This window comes from Lissotriton helveticus, chromosome 5_1 (genome assembly GCF_964261635.1).
Source record: "Lissotriton helveticus chromosome 5_1, aLisHel1.1, whole genome shotgun sequence".
NCBI classification, from domain to species: Eukaryota; Metazoa; Chordata; class Amphibia; order Caudata; family Salamandridae; genus Lissotriton; species Lissotriton helveticus.
The window spans coordinates 1,326,945,203-1,326,963,967 of NC_136065.1; the positions used below are offsets into that span (position 1 = coordinate 1,326,945,203).

Below are 18,765 nucleotides of genomic sequence, written 5' to 3' on the forward strand. Positions count from 1 at the left end.
GCTGCGTGAATAGAATTACGATTAGTGAAAGACTGGGAAAGATATGAAGGTATTTCTATTGAAGAGAGGATAATAGAAGGTGTGCAAGAGTGATACCCTCTCAACTCTTCATAAGGATAATAATAGTATAGTGTAAATACATAAGGCTAACTGCTTCCAACATCAAAGAACTGTAAACAATCAATGTCATTATCCTAACTCAAAGGTAAACATTACGATCCCTTCAGTAGGGCAGCAACATTACGTCCCCCACAGCATGCCCGACAGGCTCGGGCACGCTGTGATTCAAACCCATGACTGCAGGTTGCTCAAAGTAGTAGGCAATAAAATAAACCCAGTGAGCTATATTTTTGGCAGGGCTTCCTTTAGAGAACAACTGAGGACTGAATGGACACAGACAGTAACGCCCACCCAGTTGCACCGCTGCAGAGACCCCTGGTGCCAGCTGCACGAGTCAAAGGTTGAACCTGCGTGGAGAAAGAACTCCATTCTGTGCTAAAAAAGTAATCCACGTGGAGTGGAAAAACGAAAAATGTTGTTCTCCTTCTATCGTCTCAAAAACATGAACCCACCAGAGATACATTATAGATTGGAGAGTCCTAAAGGGACACATTATTACATTGGCAGAGAGGCCTGTAAACCGAACATCTGCCAGAAAGAAGTCGAAGATTTATTGGGAAATCATCCACCCATCCGATGAGGACAAGGAGAGAATGAGCATAGAGCATGCACACCTCTTTCCATGCTAGAGGACTTTTTCCCATCCTAATTCCTCCTCAAGGAGATGATCCTCTGACAGAAAAGTCAAGGACTAAACAGGTTTTGCGCCACCCTAAGCTTTGCCATGTAATGACTAGTGAGATAAATATAGTTTACAACAGCTATATGGTGTGTAAATGGGTAAGTCTTAAATCTCTGTGTCTCTGGTCAACCCCGTGGGAGTTGTTATGCATAGTGTGCTGTGCACTGTGCTACTAGCTTCAGGTCCCCGCGCAGTCTCATCATGGCAACGCATCGGGGCGCTGACGCTTTCCAGACACGGACGCGGAAACCTTTTTGGACTTCACTCAACAGTTTTCTTTTCCCCGCCTCCTCGCCGAGCAGAACGCCTTGTGTGTCCCGGGCTCTGCGCAGCGTCAGGCGCGAGCTTTGTTTGCCCTCTCCTGACAGGCCTCGCGCTCCGCGCCCTTCGCGGCTTTTGAAGAGAGCGGGCGCGCGGCCCTGCCATGAGCTCACACTGCGGCCTGTCAATCCGGAGCCGGAGTGATGGCGACGCATGCTTGGCCCCGCTGCACAGAGCCAGTTTCCATTTTCGAAATCAGCGCCGAGCAAAGGTTTCATCTGCAAATGGTTAATATTGGGCACAGAGGATATTTCCATGGAAAACGTTCTGCTGCTTGCATTTCGGAACTGTTTGATGGTGCCTATCATTTTTATTGGGTAATTTCTTTAACAATTAGAATGTCTCTTGCTGAACATACAGTCCACATGTTTAAAAAGTGTCCAAAAGCAGTCTTGTGGCACCTAGAATAACCAGAGGTCATAATACTGATTTACTGCACCCTCCCGGCCCTCAAGAACATTTTGGAAACACATTGGTCCAATGGTGACATTTACAGTCCATTTAAGTTTGTCAATAGTAAATACTAGAAAACCTTGGCTGGCGGTTTTGAAGGGACACTAATCAAATATTTAAAAAAAATCAGAGCTTCTCGTGTTGCTCTAGACAATTGTTCTTCGAGTACAGAAAATCATACGTGGCATTGAAGAATATCGGGTGCCTGGTACTTGGATACACAGCACGCAATTTATCCAATGTCACTAAAGAAGCAGGGCCTCTGTGCTACAGTGTGTCCCACTGGAAAATCAGTCTACTAAAAAGTAAGTGCCAGCCAAAATAAGTCCAGTTTTAAATACTGTGTCAAAGCTTAATCCCCATCAAATAAACTCCATCAGTAGTAACAAACAGGACAATAAGTCAGAGAGTAACTATTGTATGCCAGGTTAGCTCCAATTTGTAAAAAGAAATTCTGTTGTGGCCTGCTACTACTAGAATTATTGCTGCTACTACCACTTTTACTACTGCTGCTGCTGTTACTACTAATTTCAGCATTTCTAAGTGCCCTCTGCTACCCACAGGCCGTGTCAAGGTAATTCACCTACATAATAATACTACAATTCCTTCATGCGGACCACGTTATCTATTGCCATACCTTATTGCAGGGGAAAAGAGGCTCTACAAATTCCTCAATTCGAGGTGGCTAGCCTTCCAGTAGAATTGTGTAATGTTGGAAAAAAGTGAACAAAGCATTTTTTTATTTCGATTCAGAGCAGAGAGAGTCAGCAGTAAGGGGGCTGTTGCAGTAGCCTGGCTTCAAGCATACAACTATAGGGATCAATGTTAATGATATTCACGTTTGTATATTGCACAATCGTCAAATCGTACAGCATTGAAGTGATCTGGTTTCCGCAGGTCGTCCTGGAGACTGAGCCAGGAGCAACTAAGTAAGAACATTTGCTTAGTACGGAATTACTACCCAACCATTTTTAAGTGCTGGGGAAGTAGATGGACCAGGTTTGGAGTTTTGACTCTCAACAGGCACTATTTCCATAATGGGACTCCATGGATGCATGATGTATTCACGCATGCTTTTACAACGCATGCCTTTCCAACGCGGGCAACACAACAAAAGCATCATTACCATGCGTTCCATTACAACGCAAGTCCTTACAACGACTTGCCTTAGGGAAGCGCTGGACTTTGGAATAGTCTAATTTTACTATTGCAACTCCAGTCTGTGCAACAGTAGGGAATGTGTTGGATTTAAAACCCAACAATGCGTTCCCTAAAGGAAGTCCTTGTAATGACTTGCAATGTAATGGAACGCGTGGTAACAACTCGTTCTTTGTAGTGCCTGCATTGTAATGGCACTGCATAGTTCTGCCTGTGGTGTAAACGCTGTTTCCCTTTTCTATTGCACAGCTGTGCCAGTTCACTCATGCCCCATGTGCCCTGCCATACTCTGACCACCAGAAGTCCCTTCTGCAGTAGTAGCTGTCATTTCCTTTAGTGACCAATTCCTGGAAGCCCCTCTTGAAGGAACCATCCGCCAACCCCAACAAACTCAAAATAACTGCTCCATCTCACTACTCCCCTTCCCCACTACGGTCTAGGAAAAAGCAATCAACTGCCAGCTCATGGACCACCGCGAAGAAAACAACCTGCTCGATCCATCCCAATTTAGCTTCTGGCCCAACCACCGTACCAAGACTACCCTGATCGCAGCAACAGACGACATCAGACACCTCCTCGACATCACACCATCGTCTCCAGACTTCACCACATTGGCAACAAAGCAGTGGCATAGCTTGGAGGGAGCTGAAAGGGGGCGGTCCGCTCAGGCAGCACTCTTTTTGGGAGCAGCAGAGGTGAGCAATTGGTGTCTGTTGACTACCACCATCCCCCTGCCCCCAAGAACAAGTCCTCTGTCAGCCACCACCCCCCCAAACAAGTCAGTCACCCTCTGCTTTTACCTGCACAGGGTGGCAAATGTAGGGGCCACCCAGGGTGCCAGTAGGTCTAGTTACACCACTGCATCCAAGGCATGTACTCAACTGGATCTCCTCCTTCCTCTTCCACTGAACACAGAGGATCCATCTACCTCCCTTCTCCTCCACACCCAAAGACATCATCTGTGGTGTCCCCCAGGGCTCCTCCCTCAGCCTCACCCTCTTCAAACCTACATGACATCTCTTGCAGACATCACCTGCACCCACAGACTCAATATCATCTTGTAGGCCGATGACACTCAGCTCGTCCTCTCCCTCACAGAAGACGCTGACACCACCAAGACTAACTTCTGTAACACCATGACCAGCATCACCGCCTGCATGAAGACCATCTGGCTAAAACACAGGTCAGACACAACAGAGGTCCTCATCTTCAGAAACAAGCCCTCCCCTTGGGACGACACTTGTGGGCCACCTCACTCGGCCCCTCTCCCACCCCCACCAGCCATGCATGCAACCTCAGAATTGTTCTGGACAACCAACTGACCATGAACCAGCAGATCAACACTGTCTCCTCTGCCTGCTTCCAAACCCTCTGCATGCTCCACAGGATCTTCAGATGGATCCCCGTCTCAACCAGGAAGACAGTCACCCAGGCTCTCATCTCCAGCCGACTCGACTACAGCAATACACTCTAAGTCAGGTAGACCAAACAGCTCCTGAACCACCTCTAGATCATTCAGAACTCCGCATTCCCAGAAGAACCAGCACCTCCCCTCACCTCAGAGCCCTCCACTGGTTCCCTGTCTGGGAAAGAAGCCTCATCAAACTCCTCAACAATGCCTACAAAGCCCTCCACAATTTTGGATCTGCCTACAGCAACAACCACCTGACATTCCACCAGCTGACCAGGGATCTCCGCTCCTCCACCCTCGCCCTGGCCCACATCCCCCACATCCATCGAAGCAACTGCGTAGGTTGTTCCTTCTCCCACCTCGTAACCCATCCGCTGAGATCTAAATCAGTCCCTATGAGTGACTACCGCAGCAGCATCAGTTGAGCTTCTCAGATTATGGCATGTTCTAGACAGCAGGTACTTTGCTACTTCCTGCAGGCAGATGCACAGTTATTGCACAGGTGATCACAGTCAGCAACCCCAATTCTATTAGCTTTGAAATGTATGGAAGGGAATTCTAATCTCCTTTTTAGTGATGCACAAGTCTTGTCTTGCTACTGTGGTCTTACTATGTCTTTGGTACTGGTTAAATGGCTGAAGTAAAATGTGCTTGAGGTTTTGTTGCCTCCTCAGCTGTGGCCTCTTTCAGAGTAGGAAGAAAAAACAATCTATTTCCCGTGGTCACCTTATGATGAAATAGGTTCAAAGCACATTGAAGGAGAGTCAACAGTTTATGATCATGCGCAGAGTCGTGTGGGATTGGGTTTGATCTCTGTACTTGCTCGTACTCAGTATTCCCTTCCTGTGACCACTTTGCCTCCCCGCAACCCAGGTATCGCTTCTGAAGATCATTAGTCAGGATGCATCTTTGATTACATACTGTGTAATGTAGAGCTGGGCTCCATGGTGCGTTTGCTCCCAATGATGCGTTTGATGGAAGGAATTTGCAGGGTGAGCAGGTTTGCAATGAAGGGTGGTGAGAGAGGAGGGAGAGGCCGGGCGGAGAAGCACACTGGGCGGTACTTCACAGAGGGGTTGATGATAGATGATAAATAGTGCTAATGCATAGTAGGGCTCCTTTGTGCACAGGCAACGTATTGTTCTGGGGCAGTGAGCACAAGTGTGCCGGAGACCCTAATGACGTGGAACGACCTACAAGTGCTGATGCCCCGCCGCTGATAAGGTCACTGTCGCCAGCAGAGTGATTTCCTTGAGTGGCCATACATTAACTGGTTGAGCAGGGTGAGGAAAGGCAGAGTGTGTTGATAGTACACCTGGGAGTGATTTGTAGTAGCACAGATGATCTTCAGTAAATGGCTGTGACCTTTTAGCTCCTTGGCTATGCTTCTATAAGCGAGTCAGCTGCACTCAAAGCCATTGCTTCGTCTTTGTTTCTCAAGCCTGTCGTGCCCAGACTGTGTGTCTTTTGGTTTTACTCCTTACATATGTGGACTTTTAGTGAGCACTCGTCATCCATTAGTCTTTTCAACTGTCTGTGTCACTTTTGTTTCCCCTCCACAGTTATTACACTTCCACCATTCACTCTATTGCACTGTGATTAACAGCATTTTCCTGATTTAAATACACACATATTCTTAGTAGTGCACTTCAGTTGCAGAGCAGGTGGGCCTATACTTTGCCAATGCTTTTCTCTTTACACGCTTCATAATTTGCATATTTTTAAAAGAAATTCAAAGCCAGCATTAGCTTTTCTTTGTGCCAAAAAAATCATATTACCTCTGATGTGCACTAAAGATTAAAAAAAAAAGGGGGGTTCAGTATGTGCCTGTCAGGGAGCACTGCTATTGTTATATTAAAATAATATCCGAGATAATTTCTTTAATGTAACATTTTTAGTGTCACATTTAGGCGATGGCCTGTTTTTTTTTTTTGTGACATTTGCTTGCAAATAAAAAAAATAACCAATATGCCAGATTGCCAATGCCATACCTATTGGCTTTGCCATGTTTTCTAATACACACTAAACTCTATTGCTGTTTTTTCTATCAACATATTTTGTTGACATGTAAGAACTTATGAACCTTTTTTACATACCTGATTTAATCTCTTCTGTGTTTTCGAGTGTCCTCCAATCGTCACCGGTCATGTATTAGATCGGGTCAGGATCCTCAGCTAGAAAGACACAAAGATTCATCCATGTAGAGTTGGAAATGTAACTGACTTCGTCTTCAGAAGCATTTGTCAGTTGCCAGTAATACTCGGCTTTCATGGGCTGGGGGACTACGCCTCCCATAATGCACTTTTGTTGCAAGCTGGAAAGCATGGTACCAGAGTATGTAGTTTCCAACTGTTATGACGTTGAATACCTTCCAGCTAGCAACTCTGCCTCCACCAAAACACTGTGCAGATCTACAGAACTACAAGAAACCGGGAAACCTCCCGCCCAAATCTACTCCTCCCAAATGCTATAGGTGCAGGGGATATGCAGCGAGATGTGCAGCTCACTGAGCACATTACACTCAGTTGTTTAGATTTATCAAGCACTTTTGGCTCCCAGAGCCTTTTGTGTACAGAACCGGTGAAGCACGGCTAGAAGCATTCAGCTACAGCCCCAAAAGGATACCAGGGGGACATTGGAGATGAGCTCACGTGGCAGCTTGGGATCACCTGTGACTTGTGCTGATGCAGGCTCTCAAAAGGGGCAGAGAATACACGAACAATCAGGGGTGTCTTACTAAGAATCAGAAGAACATAATGAGGCTGTCCCTGTTCTGTGAAACCGGAAGATAAATTCCAGCCTGAAATAAAGGCAACAAGTGCGAAATAAAACGTAAGTATGAGCGCAGAGGACCAATGAGAGGTTCCTTCCGGCTCTGGCTAAGAAGGCCTGTGCTTACACTCGAGCACAGATTTTGGAAATTGAGGGGGCGCGGGGAATCTAGTTTGCTTACAGAACAGTTGTCAGTTTGAGCTGAACACACGTTTTGGGCTTGTAAGAAGGTAATGATTTGTTTGCACCCTGTTTGTTGTGCGCTGGTCTGTGAATAATATGTGCCTTGTCTTAATGTGATTGTTCATCTGTTTGGGGGTGGTTAGGAAATGTGATTGGTTTGATATAGGAACGCATTGGTCATTCCTATTGAAATTGCTTCTTGGACGCTCTTTAAAGGAGGAACCATATTTTTGTTGGTGTTTCCTTGTTTTCATCCTGTCCTGGACAGTGCATCTCTCCTAGTGTACTGCTTTGGTGTACAGGAAGACCTGTAAAAGGAGCCGGCGCCTGCGGGCTCTGGAGTGTACTTACCTCCACCTTCCCGTTTGGCTACGGAGCAAGAAACTAGAGATCTCAAAACGCCCTGTACTCACAAATCTACATCTTCAAAGATTCCCCAAAAAAGGCAACACCCATTCACATCAGGACCGAAGGGAGGGGAGGGTTCCTGTTGCTTAAAGCTATGTGAAGTTAACATCAGTGTATGCAAACATATGGAGAGTTTATCTTTCAGAGTTTGCATGAATGACATCCTTGAATAAAGGTCAGCTGGCGCCCCATGGCAGGCGTTTTATGTATTTTTGTGTCCTATAGCCCAGGGTTCTCCAAGGTCGGTCCTGGAGGTCCAGAGCCAAGGCAAATTTTTAGCATATCCCCATTTAGATAAATGTAGTTATCTTAAAATCTGGCATGGCTTCGACCTTCCAGGACCGATTTTGGAGAACCCTGCTCAAGTCCAATAGTTCCTAGTGGTCTTTTCTTGTGACACCTGCTTCCCGACAACTTTACTAAAGTGGGGTTTTTATCTCTGACCTTGGAGAAACTGTACTTTTGTAACACATGTTCTTGTCTCAGTTGTCCATGTTGGTAACCGCTCAGGCTTCTCCTGTTCTCCGCTTTAGTCACATCTTTACTGGTCCTGCTTTTCCGAAATAATTTGTATGTCTTTGCTTGGGCGGGATTGTGTGTGTGTTATGCTAATACACTAGTTCTGTGCACACTGCCTCCCACATAGTTATGGAGATGCCACAATAAAGAAAATACTGTGGTACCATGCTTGCCTCCTTGGAGTGCTGTGTAGCTCTCAAAAAACAAAACCATGTGTGGGTTTCAGACACTAAGAGATCTACAGCGAGAAAGTATCTTACAACCAATACAGTGACTATTCGACATCCCTCACTGCACCTTTAATTTTGATAACTGGGCCAATAAGGATATCATTAGTAGAATAGGCTCTAGATCGCTTATCGGCAGCAAAACTGACCATTCTTGATCCCGTTAACCTCCCAACTCGCTGGCCTTTGCTGACCCAACTGAAAATACTTCATACACATGATTGTATTTGTTTTATGCTATGCTACATTACATTACATTACTTTATGTTACGTGCTGTAAGCTCAAGCCTTTCAGAAGCTTTTGTGGTCCCACGGTATTTAGAGCCAGCTAGTGGTTTACCTCCGTAATTATTTAAATGCATTTTGAAATAAGAGCACAGGCCCCTTAAAGAGTAGGACCAGGGGCAAAGAGCCCCAGCAGACACCTCCCTGTAAGTTCCATGCCATATTTTGCATTATTTTATTGTGTGCACCACGGATGCATACTGCCAGTTGCTTCAGATTGTGGAGCTGCTGCAGCACAAGCTCGTTTTTTTTTGGGGGGGGGGCATCCAGCTAGAAAACTTTGGGAAATCCTGGCTCTTAAGACATGAGATAAGAAACAGTCCATTTTCAAATCTATGAAATTAAGATAATCCATTTGCATGTACAAGGAAATGTGCATGCAAGGTATGTAACCTGGGCTTGCAAATCTCAATGTCTGACTTTCAAATCTTACTTCTTTTACTGCATCGACTCTCAAGAAAGCAGACCAAGACCAGTGATTCAGTTGGTCAATGCCTCAAAAAGTATTTTCAAGATAGTTAGGGCAATTTTTTTGAACGGTTCTATCACCAGACTCTGTTTCCAGGAAGGAATGAAGAACATTGCAGCCTGGATGAAAGACAGCTGTCTGAAGCTCAACCCGGAGAAGACTGAAGCCCTCATCCTTGGACCCTGCACATCCGCCTGGGACAACACCTGGTGGCCCTCCGCCCTCGGCAACCCACCCACCCCTACAGACCTCGCATGAAACCTGGGCATCATCCTCGACCCCACCCTCTCCATGAACCGCCAGATCAACGCCGTTGCCTCCACCAGCTTCAACTGCCTCTGCATCCTCCACAAGACCTTCAAATGGATCCCCCAACTGCAGAAGGACCGTCACCCATGCACTCGTAAGCAGCAGAGTCGACTACGGCAACACCCTATACGCTGGAATCAACAGAACCCTTCTACACAGACGCCAAACCATCCAGAACGCCGCAGCCAGACTCATCCTCGGGACTCCACACCATGAACACATGACCCAACACCTACGAGACCTCCACTGGCTCCCCGTAGAGAAGCGGGTCACCTTCAAACTACTCACCCACGCCTACAAATCCCTCAACAATATTGGGTTCAAATACCTCAACAAGAGAGTATCCTTCCACGTATCCAGGAGGAACCTCCACTCCGCCGAACTCGCCCTGGCAGAGGTCCCACGCATCCGCAGAAACAGAACTGGGGGAAGAGCCTTCTCCTACATTGCGGCCAAGACCTGGAATGATCTCCCAACGAACATCAGATGCTCCCTGACCCTACACACGTTCCAGAAGGATCTCAAGACCTGGTTCTTCGACTGATCTGGAGCTGCCTCCCCCACACCTTGAGACCCTCACGGTGAGTAGCGTGCTTTACAAACCCCTGATTGATTGATTGATTGATTGATAGGTCAGGGTAATGGCCTTAAAGTCAGGGCTGGACTTACAAGCAGGGTACTCTGGCATTTCTCCAGAGATCTGCAAGCTAGGGGTGTTTTCATGGCTGGCTCACCATGACTCTGCTCTTCATGTACCCATTGCCAGATACTAGGCGCAGTCCTCTACAAGTGACCAACCCTAGCCCCACTTTAACCCGTTTTTAACACACTGTCATTTTACATCTAGTTAGTTTTCCCAAGCTGGAAGATCCGTCATCTCTGACAGTGTGCTGCAAGGCAAGAGAACAGAATGTATTATGTGCCAGTGACTGAACCAGAAGTCAGGAGACAGGGGTCCACTCCACCTCCCCGCAGGTGGGAAATTGGAAGGCTGGCAGAGGGAGAAGGTAGCGTGGGTTGCCATCTCTCTGGAGTTCTGTGCTGAGCAGCTGACACTTGGGGTGGACAGACACTGCAGCTACAGAAGCAAGCTTTATGAGACCCATGACATCCTTTGTAGAACATGTCTCTAAAGAGCAAGAAAGAAGAGTGCTGGAATAGGGTGGGCAGCATGCTGGCAATGCTGATTTCATTGCATCGAGGCTTTACATACTGAAGCATGTTGGAGATGGGCATGACAATGTGGTGGTTTGCACCTGTGCCCCGTGACAGCTAGTTAGGCCTAATGTGCTAAAAATACAACTGCAGCTTAGGTGCTTGCATTACAACCGTGTGTTGTATACGGGTGAATTTAGTTACTGACATAGCCCTGGTGTTTTATATCCCTGAGCAATGTGAATTCTGCCATGGCAGTATGGCTGCACAAACTGGAGTAATACTTATGCTTGCATTGCAAATGAGCTTCACACGCCAAATGTGGATTCTGGCATTTTGCATATCAGTGTTTTACATAGTGTGGAAATGTGAGTTCTGGAATGCCCATAGGTATTTGCACATTGACAGAATATGGTTTTTGGCACGGCAAGGGTGCTTCATGAACCTCTAAAGGAGTTTTTTGGCATGGTTATTATATCTATTAAGACATTGTAAAATCCTTAACCGACTAGGGTGTGTGGACATTAGCATCATAGCAGCATCTCCTATTTAATGTATTACTTTTGAGTGTGAGGTGTAAGCCTGCAAACACACAATCCACAGCCTTCCTGTTACGCTGACAGAATGCGCTTCGCTGGGATTTTAACCAAAAACGAGTGGTGTGGGGGGTGGAGGGGGGAGTAGTTGGATATTCTTGAGGAGCACCCCCAAATCCATGCATATTTATCATAATTTTATTTGCAGTCCAGACCCTTTGACAGAATCTTAACTGGCACAGGAACAGTGATGAGGAAAATGTGCTGGCACATAATTTAATCATGGTGTTTTCCCATTGGCATAGATTTGATCAAGTATGCAGTGGCAAGTTCAGACTCTCATATTCATCACCACAGTCTCCCTGCATTTGACCTCATAACATCCGTACATTCCGCCAAGCCATGGCTGCCATTCCTGGTTTGCAACAAAACATACAAGAGCGGGGACGGCGCTGCAGGGTCAATCACAATTATCAAATAACAGTAGCAAAGCATTGCTGGGATCACATTATGAGGAATAATGAGCACAAAAATATGAAGATAGCACCCACAGTAATTTAGCTGGGTGAAAGCATTAATTCAACCATTACGATCACATTTTTCTTTCCTCTCGTTATCAAAATACGGTCTCTTATTTTACTGATCTAAAGTATGAGGCTGCACCGACTGGTGAAGCTCGAACGTTTGTTTGTTTGCTTCTCTCACACTGAGCGAACAGATGGCCGAGGGGTTCAGGCCAGACTGCTACCTTTGGGGCGGAGTTAGACTGATTTGCATAAGTTAGGCCCCTTTTCTAGTGGCTCAGACGAACTATAAAATGATGGAACAGGCAGCCTCAGGGCATTCCTAGTGGTTTAGAAGCATTAGTTCAAGCATTTCCATCACATTCTTTGTTCTTTTAAGCAAGAGGCTGGGCCTTCTAGTCGACATACCTCTTTGTCTCGCGCCGTATAATAAATGCTTCATCGCGCCCGCCCTCCAGAGGGAGAGAGAGGAGGCCTATTGTGTGCTGGGCAGGCTCCGGCCTGCTCCTGTCACATTTAACGTGCTGCCCTTTGCTCTGCCTGTCCTCCCAGCGCCCCTCCCAGGATCAGTGACAAACACACTGCTTCTCCACTTACAGAAGAAAGGGGAGATTTATGGGGATAAGGGAACGCTTTCAACTTTCGCTCACCTGTCTATCCTCCGACTTTGGGGAGGTGGATAGGGTTGAAGCCCTTTTGTTCAGGCTAGAACAATAAGCCACACCAAAGTTTTCACATAGCTTAAGGCACTGTAGGCTGAGTGCTGTAACAGAACTGGTCTATCACAGGCAATTTCCATGCAAATCAAGAGAAAAGAAAAGGTACATGGAGTAGCATCAGCAGCGCAAGCTTTCCTTACTGACACAGAACAGGTAAAGGGCAAGCAGCAGAAGTGCAAGTCTCACTCACTCACAATTTAAATCGCTCTGGATTTGGCGGTAAAAAAAATCAGCCAGGAAAAACTTAAAGGGCATTAAGTACTGGCTAGAGGGTAACAGATGTGTGTCAATTGATTTTACATCCACCATTTATGGTTTCAAATCTTTAGCAATTTCTTGTGGATGGGGAAGTTTAATATGCACATTCAGATCACAAAAGATCCCTATCATATATGGAGTCCCCCAGAGTTTCAGCTGTCTCCTGTCTTCCGCATCACAGGGCCATTTGATGCTCTGCTCACAGATAACATCAAGATTCACCAATATCCCAGTGGTACACAACTCTTCCGCAAAGTCTCCCCGGCTTCAGGCATCCAACTCCTCTAACATTGCTTGCATCGAGACCTGGAATTCCAGGGCCTACCTGTTATGTTGTGTAATACATGTAATACCACTTTAACTATGTTCATTCCACATTCTACTCTTAGAGTTCTTGCCTATGTATTCTAATGTTATTCAGTTGATGCTGACTGCTAACCTGTCTGGCTGTGTACCTGCTCTATCTTGCATTAAACTTGGATTCAACCTAATTGAAGTGTCATCCTTCAACATAACAACTGGCGACGAGGATGGGATATTTTTTTTCTTTTTTAAGAAACACCTGGAAACCGCTTTACTTGATTTTTTGAACGAACAGACATAGAGCAGAGACGACGTTAGTGGTGTTTGAACAGCGCGCTGGGGACTGCATCTGTGACGTACGACTTATTCCGGTGAGCGACGCTTTGTATCAAGGAAATATTTAAGTTTGGACAATTTCGCTATATATTTCAGCGTCAGAGACATTAACGCTCGAGCGCTTACCGTTGCAGCGCTCGAGCGTTAATCTTGCATTAAACTTGGGTTCAACCTAATTGAAGTGTCATCCTTCAACATAACACTACCTGAAGCTCAAACCAACCAAGACAGAATTCCTATTGTTTGCCAAGAACTACAAACAAAATACAGTAAAAACCAGGTCCACTGACATGAACGCTGATGGCTTCGAACCTCCACTCTCATCAAATGCCAAATCACTTCAATTTATCCTGGGCACCAATCTCTCCCTCAAGGAACACATTGCTAAAAGCAAAAGTCAAACTGTTTCTTCTAGAAAGCGACTGCAGAACTGCTGTTCACGCCCTTGTACTCTCGCCTCTGGATGTGGTAATGCCCTACTGGACACTGCAACCTATTTGGGTATTCTGTACGCTGCAGCACGCCTCATCCAGGGGCTGAAATGAATGATCACATCTGTTCCATCCTGATGGAACTCCAGTGGATCTCCTTGCCAGCTTTTACCTTCTTCAGAATCAGCTGCATCATTTGCAAAGCCAACAAAACTAGCAGCCCCACTTAGCTTACAGACAAGCTCTCCATGTGTGGTGGTTCTCAGCACACCCGCAGACACAACACCATCAGACTGCAGACTAAGAGTAAAAAATGAAAAACAATACAATAGACCTATGCATCTATGATCTGGAACGGGCTGTATGAAAGAACCACGAGTGAATAAACCACGCGTGCCTCTACCACGTAACCTAAACAATGAATAAGTCTTAACCACGCATTCATTTACCGTGCATGCCATACCCCTACCCCTCCCGACCCCCACACTGTCCCTAACCCTTAAACACTACTTCAACCCCCTCCCACTCCCTTGCACTGTCCCTACAACTCAACTGCCCCAACCCCTTCCACTGCCCTAAGGCAAACCCCTATTTTAAAAAACTACCAACCCCACAGCCCTAACAACTACGCCGCCCTCACCTAAGCCCTAAAAGCCACCCCGACTACCCATTCCCCTCCCTCTGCCCTGAGGCCTAATACCCTAACCGCTAATATAAAACTACCCAACCCCTTGCCCTAAAATTACCCGACCCCCCAAGTCCTAAAAACTACACCTGACCACCCCAGCCCTAAAAACTACCCCCACCAATCAGCCCTGAAGACTAGCCTCGAACCCCCAGCCCTGAAAACTACCTCTAACCCCCAAGCCTGAAATCTTCCCCCGACCCCCCAGCCCTGAAAACTACCTCCAGACACCCAGCCCTGAAAACTTCCCCTGACCCCCCTGTCCTGAAAACTACCCAACCCGCCAGCCCTGAAAACTACCCCAACGACCCCAGTCCTGAAAACTAGACCGAACAACCCAGCCCTGAAAACTACCTCTAACCCCCAGCACAGAAAACTACCTGACCCCCCACCCAGAAAACTAACCCTGACCCCCCCCAGCCCACAAAACGACCTCCGACCCACCCCCAGCCCACAAAACTACCCCGTCCACCCCAGCCCACAAAGCAACCCCAGGCCCACCCCAAGCTAACAAAACAACCCGACCCACCCCCAGCCCATAAAACTACCCGACTCCCCAACCTACTAAACTACCACAAAACAACAACCAACCCACCCCCACCCTAGAACTGCCACCAGCCCCCAGTTACCTCACCGCTTCCTGAAAGGTCTTCCTGCATCTGTCGCCAGCAGCTAAACTGCGCATTGCCTTAACCACGCATATGCGTGGTTAGGGCATATGTGTGGTTAAGGCAACCATGGTTTAGCTTGCAGAATCAGAACACTTGTGGTTTAGACCGTGGTGTTCCAACTGTTTCTCTCTGGAACAGTATCCTGGTATCCATGGCAACGCTGATCCAATCTAGGAAAGAGTTAAAAACACACCTCTTTAAAAATAGCACTCCACAACTCTCCTTACTCTCCTATTATTTGCTTACTTTAAGCTTGCCTTTGACAATGTACAGCACCCTGCTGCCTTTTAGCTAGGTCTGCACTATAGAAATAACAGGCACATAAATGCATACATAATAAAAACTGGCAAAGATGGCAAAAGTCAACTTTGCATATTTCGTGCACCCCAAAAGAGAACACATCAAATGCTAAAATCTGAAGGGTGAGCTTGAATTGCTGAGGAAAAATGATATGTGTTATAAATCTGCTTCTTTACAAGTGGACAAAGGCACCATACTCAGGGGAAAAGTGCAGAATAAAGAGTGCATCAATCCAGTGGTTGAGTTGGGCCGACACGTGGAAGGCGTGAGTCCGTGCTGCTTATATTTATAATCTTCAGCATGCATATGATTGCTTGGACGCAGCTGAGTGTATTATGCTGATATGCTCTCACTCAAATAGTCACCAAGGCGATAGGAGAACAGCGCTGTGACTGCTCGAATACTTCCCCAGCCTCTTCCATCTTGTGCCTAGATCCCAACTTCTGCCCCACTCTGCATGCTAGACTTCCTACCCCATGTATGTGACCTGGCATCTAAGTCAACTGAATTATCTACCTGGGACAGCAATGGCTGCAACAGTGCAAGCAAGCTTCATTGAATACTTTCACTTGGTGTAAGAAGACATCAGCCTTTGTGTGTAAATCAGCCTTTGATTTCCTGGATATTACTGTTAACATGGTGGCCCTAGGTCATAACCATGGCTCCATTTAGCATTAATTTACACACTAACCTGCCTTTACAGGCGATTACGGTGCAATGATATTTTAAAATGGAAGTACAGGTGCCCCAGCTCTTAAGGAGCTTGATCCATGCAGACTCGAGCGGGTATGGACTGGCACTGTGCCAGGATGAACAATTTTATATTAAACCTTTATGTGGCAATATTGAACGCTTTGCCTTGACATAGTACCCGTATCACGTGGTCTTTGATTTAAAGGAAGACAGGAAATTAAATATCTAGCATATCACAGGGAATAATAGTGTGAATCCTCCCACTCTTTTATAATGCTACGTTTTTGGGAACATTCAGCTGCGTTGTGGGAAAACAGAAAACAGATGTAGCTCTGCACTAGATGATGCTCAGTATTTACACATATATGAAGAACTGGTCAGCTCTGCCCTCCAGGGCTGGACTGGCCATAGCGGGCACCGGGCGTTTTTCCGGTGGACTCAGAAGGGTGGCCTGTTTTTGAGTGGTGGGGACCGTTTTTGCAGCAGTGCTCCAGTATTGGCCCACTGTAAAAAAAAAAAGCAGGAGCAGTGCTTCTCTCTAACAGCCCCCTGCCCCACTCACCCCCTCCCCACCCGTTGGTCCAACAGGGCTGGTTTGTGTTCCAGTTAGACCCTGCTGCACTCACCCCTTTCCATAGGCTTTCCATATAATGTACTTTCAACGGTGAGGACTTGAATTGTTGCAATTGTACCTACATCTGAACTGATCTTGTAAGATTTTATATCATGGAGGGATGAATTAAATGTGGTCTCTTTCTTCCAGGCGGCTCTCTGGCAACCAGCTCTCCAAGATCCCATGGCAAGCCTTCAATGGTCTCTCCAGTCTAAAAGTTTTGTAAGTACCATACTTTGCAAAATCTGTTCAAGATTTCTATTTTTGTGTAGCTAGGTCCGTCTATGGTAATGTGTGTGTTTCTCTGCGTGGATACCACATACTCTCACAGAAAAATACACAAAAAAACTCAGTCCTGCACGCATAAAAAAGACAAAATCGCATAAAACACACTAATTGATTTGCCACACCCAGGCCCCAATTGTGTGTATATGTGCGTATCAGACACACATGAATTAACACACAGAACACCTGGATTATCCATAAAAACTCCCTCCACATATATATGAAAAGATTCAACCATGCACGCAATTACAAATTCACTAATCTCGCATTCCTCGAACTATACACACATTTACATTTTCTAGTCACATAGATCAATTTTACTCATACACACAGAATAATAAGCACAGGCAGGTGATCAATGCACAAAAAAATATTCACATTAACACAGATGTATTTACCCTTGGGAAATGCAAACACCCCAAAATACACACATACCTTTGCATAGAGACTCAAACACATAGGCCCACAAACCCACATATGAGAATATTTGATGAAGCACACACACATAGGTAGTGACACAATAGTACTCTTACTACTGCACTTAGAAGTAACTTTACACTTTTTGCTTTTCGCCATTTTGAAATGTAAATTTACTACTAAGTGCAGACTCACATGTCTTAACCTCCTCAAAACAGGAGGTGGAGCCTGTGAGACCTGGATTTATGAGTGTAAAGTTACTTCTAGGAGGTTTTCACTCATAGACACAGGTCTCAACCACCAGGGAAGTGAACTCCCTGTGGTAAAGTACAGGAAAAAATAATAAAGTTGTAGAATTATTCAAAAAATATTTAAAATATTTTAATGTAAAGTAAAAATGGAAATGAGTGTAAAATAATTATTATTAATCTAAACGCTGTCAAACACGAAACTCCTAAACGGCTGGCCTTGACATATGGAATGGCAGCAAAAAAGGCTGACATCCTGATTACCAAAGAAGATATGAAGGATTGCCTGTCGGACCTTCATAAAAAGATATCTGAAATGTTCTCTTCATGAAAAGATATCTAAAAACTGAGATGATGGGCATCTTGTCAGATATTATCAAAGACTTACAAGCCATCAGTGATAGGGTCTCAATAAATGAGGACGAAGTAGTTGGCATGAGCCAAGATGTGTCGACTAACCAATCGGTGACCGTTTGCATGGAAGAGAAATGTAAAAGAGATATAAGACAAATGTGTGAACATGGAGGACCCATTGGGCAGGGACAACATTAAAATCCAGAACATGAAGGAGACGGAGGAAGGCTAGACCATTGAGTTCTGCTCTGTAGATCTTTTCAGGTCCCTACTACAAAAGGATCCACATTTTGTAATACTGATAAAGCACACACAGACAGAGTGAGGGCCACCAGGGATGGCATGAGAAGTCTACCCAGAGATATTCTTGTAAAGCTCAGATCATCCAAATTGAAGGACACCACCATTAGGGAAGCAAAGAAGATTGGATGAATTCACCTTGAAGGAAACCTGTTCCAAGATCTCTAACAAAGCACACTCAACAAAAGGCGGGTGCTGTTCCCCATCACACAGGAAGTCCACAAGGGACAGATCCTCTGCAGATGGTTATTTACCTTTGCACAATGGTCTCAAATTGACTCTAAGCTTCATACAATTCACACTGTTGAGGAAGGATATGAGGCCCTGGGAATGACTGATGTCTCCCAACCACCAGCATTCCATGGAACGCAAGAGGTAGCATAGAATCTTAAAGTGTATTGGCGGAAAGCCCACTCGACACAAAAAAAGTACAGAAACCTGATCAAGAGGACCATTTGCTTACTTTGACTGTTTAGTCCAGCCAACCACAGGTCTTACTATTGCTCTTCTCCAGACTGTTTAACACATACAAAATGTTTGTGATGAAAGCCTCTCAAAGGGGTGGGAGGAGGGCAGGGTGGATCCAGAGAGCATTGCCGGCTGCAGAGTGTTTCACCCAC

At 45.8% G+C, this 18,765-nt stretch overlaps 1 protein-coding gene across 1 annotated transcript in view; it reads left to right on the forward strand.

Moving 5' to 3' along the window:
- Nucleotides 1-18,765, forward strand: part of LGR6 (leucine rich repeat containing G protein-coupled receptor 6) — a 528,574-nt gene that overhangs the window by 150,128 nt on the left and 359,681 nt on the right. Inside the window, exon 3 of the mRNA XM_078644169.1 lies at nt 16,692-16,763. Within this exon, the coding sequence (XP_078500295.1) occupies nt 16,692-16,763 (72 nt within the window). The remainder of the gene's footprint in view (nt 1-16,691; nt 16,764-18,765) is intronic.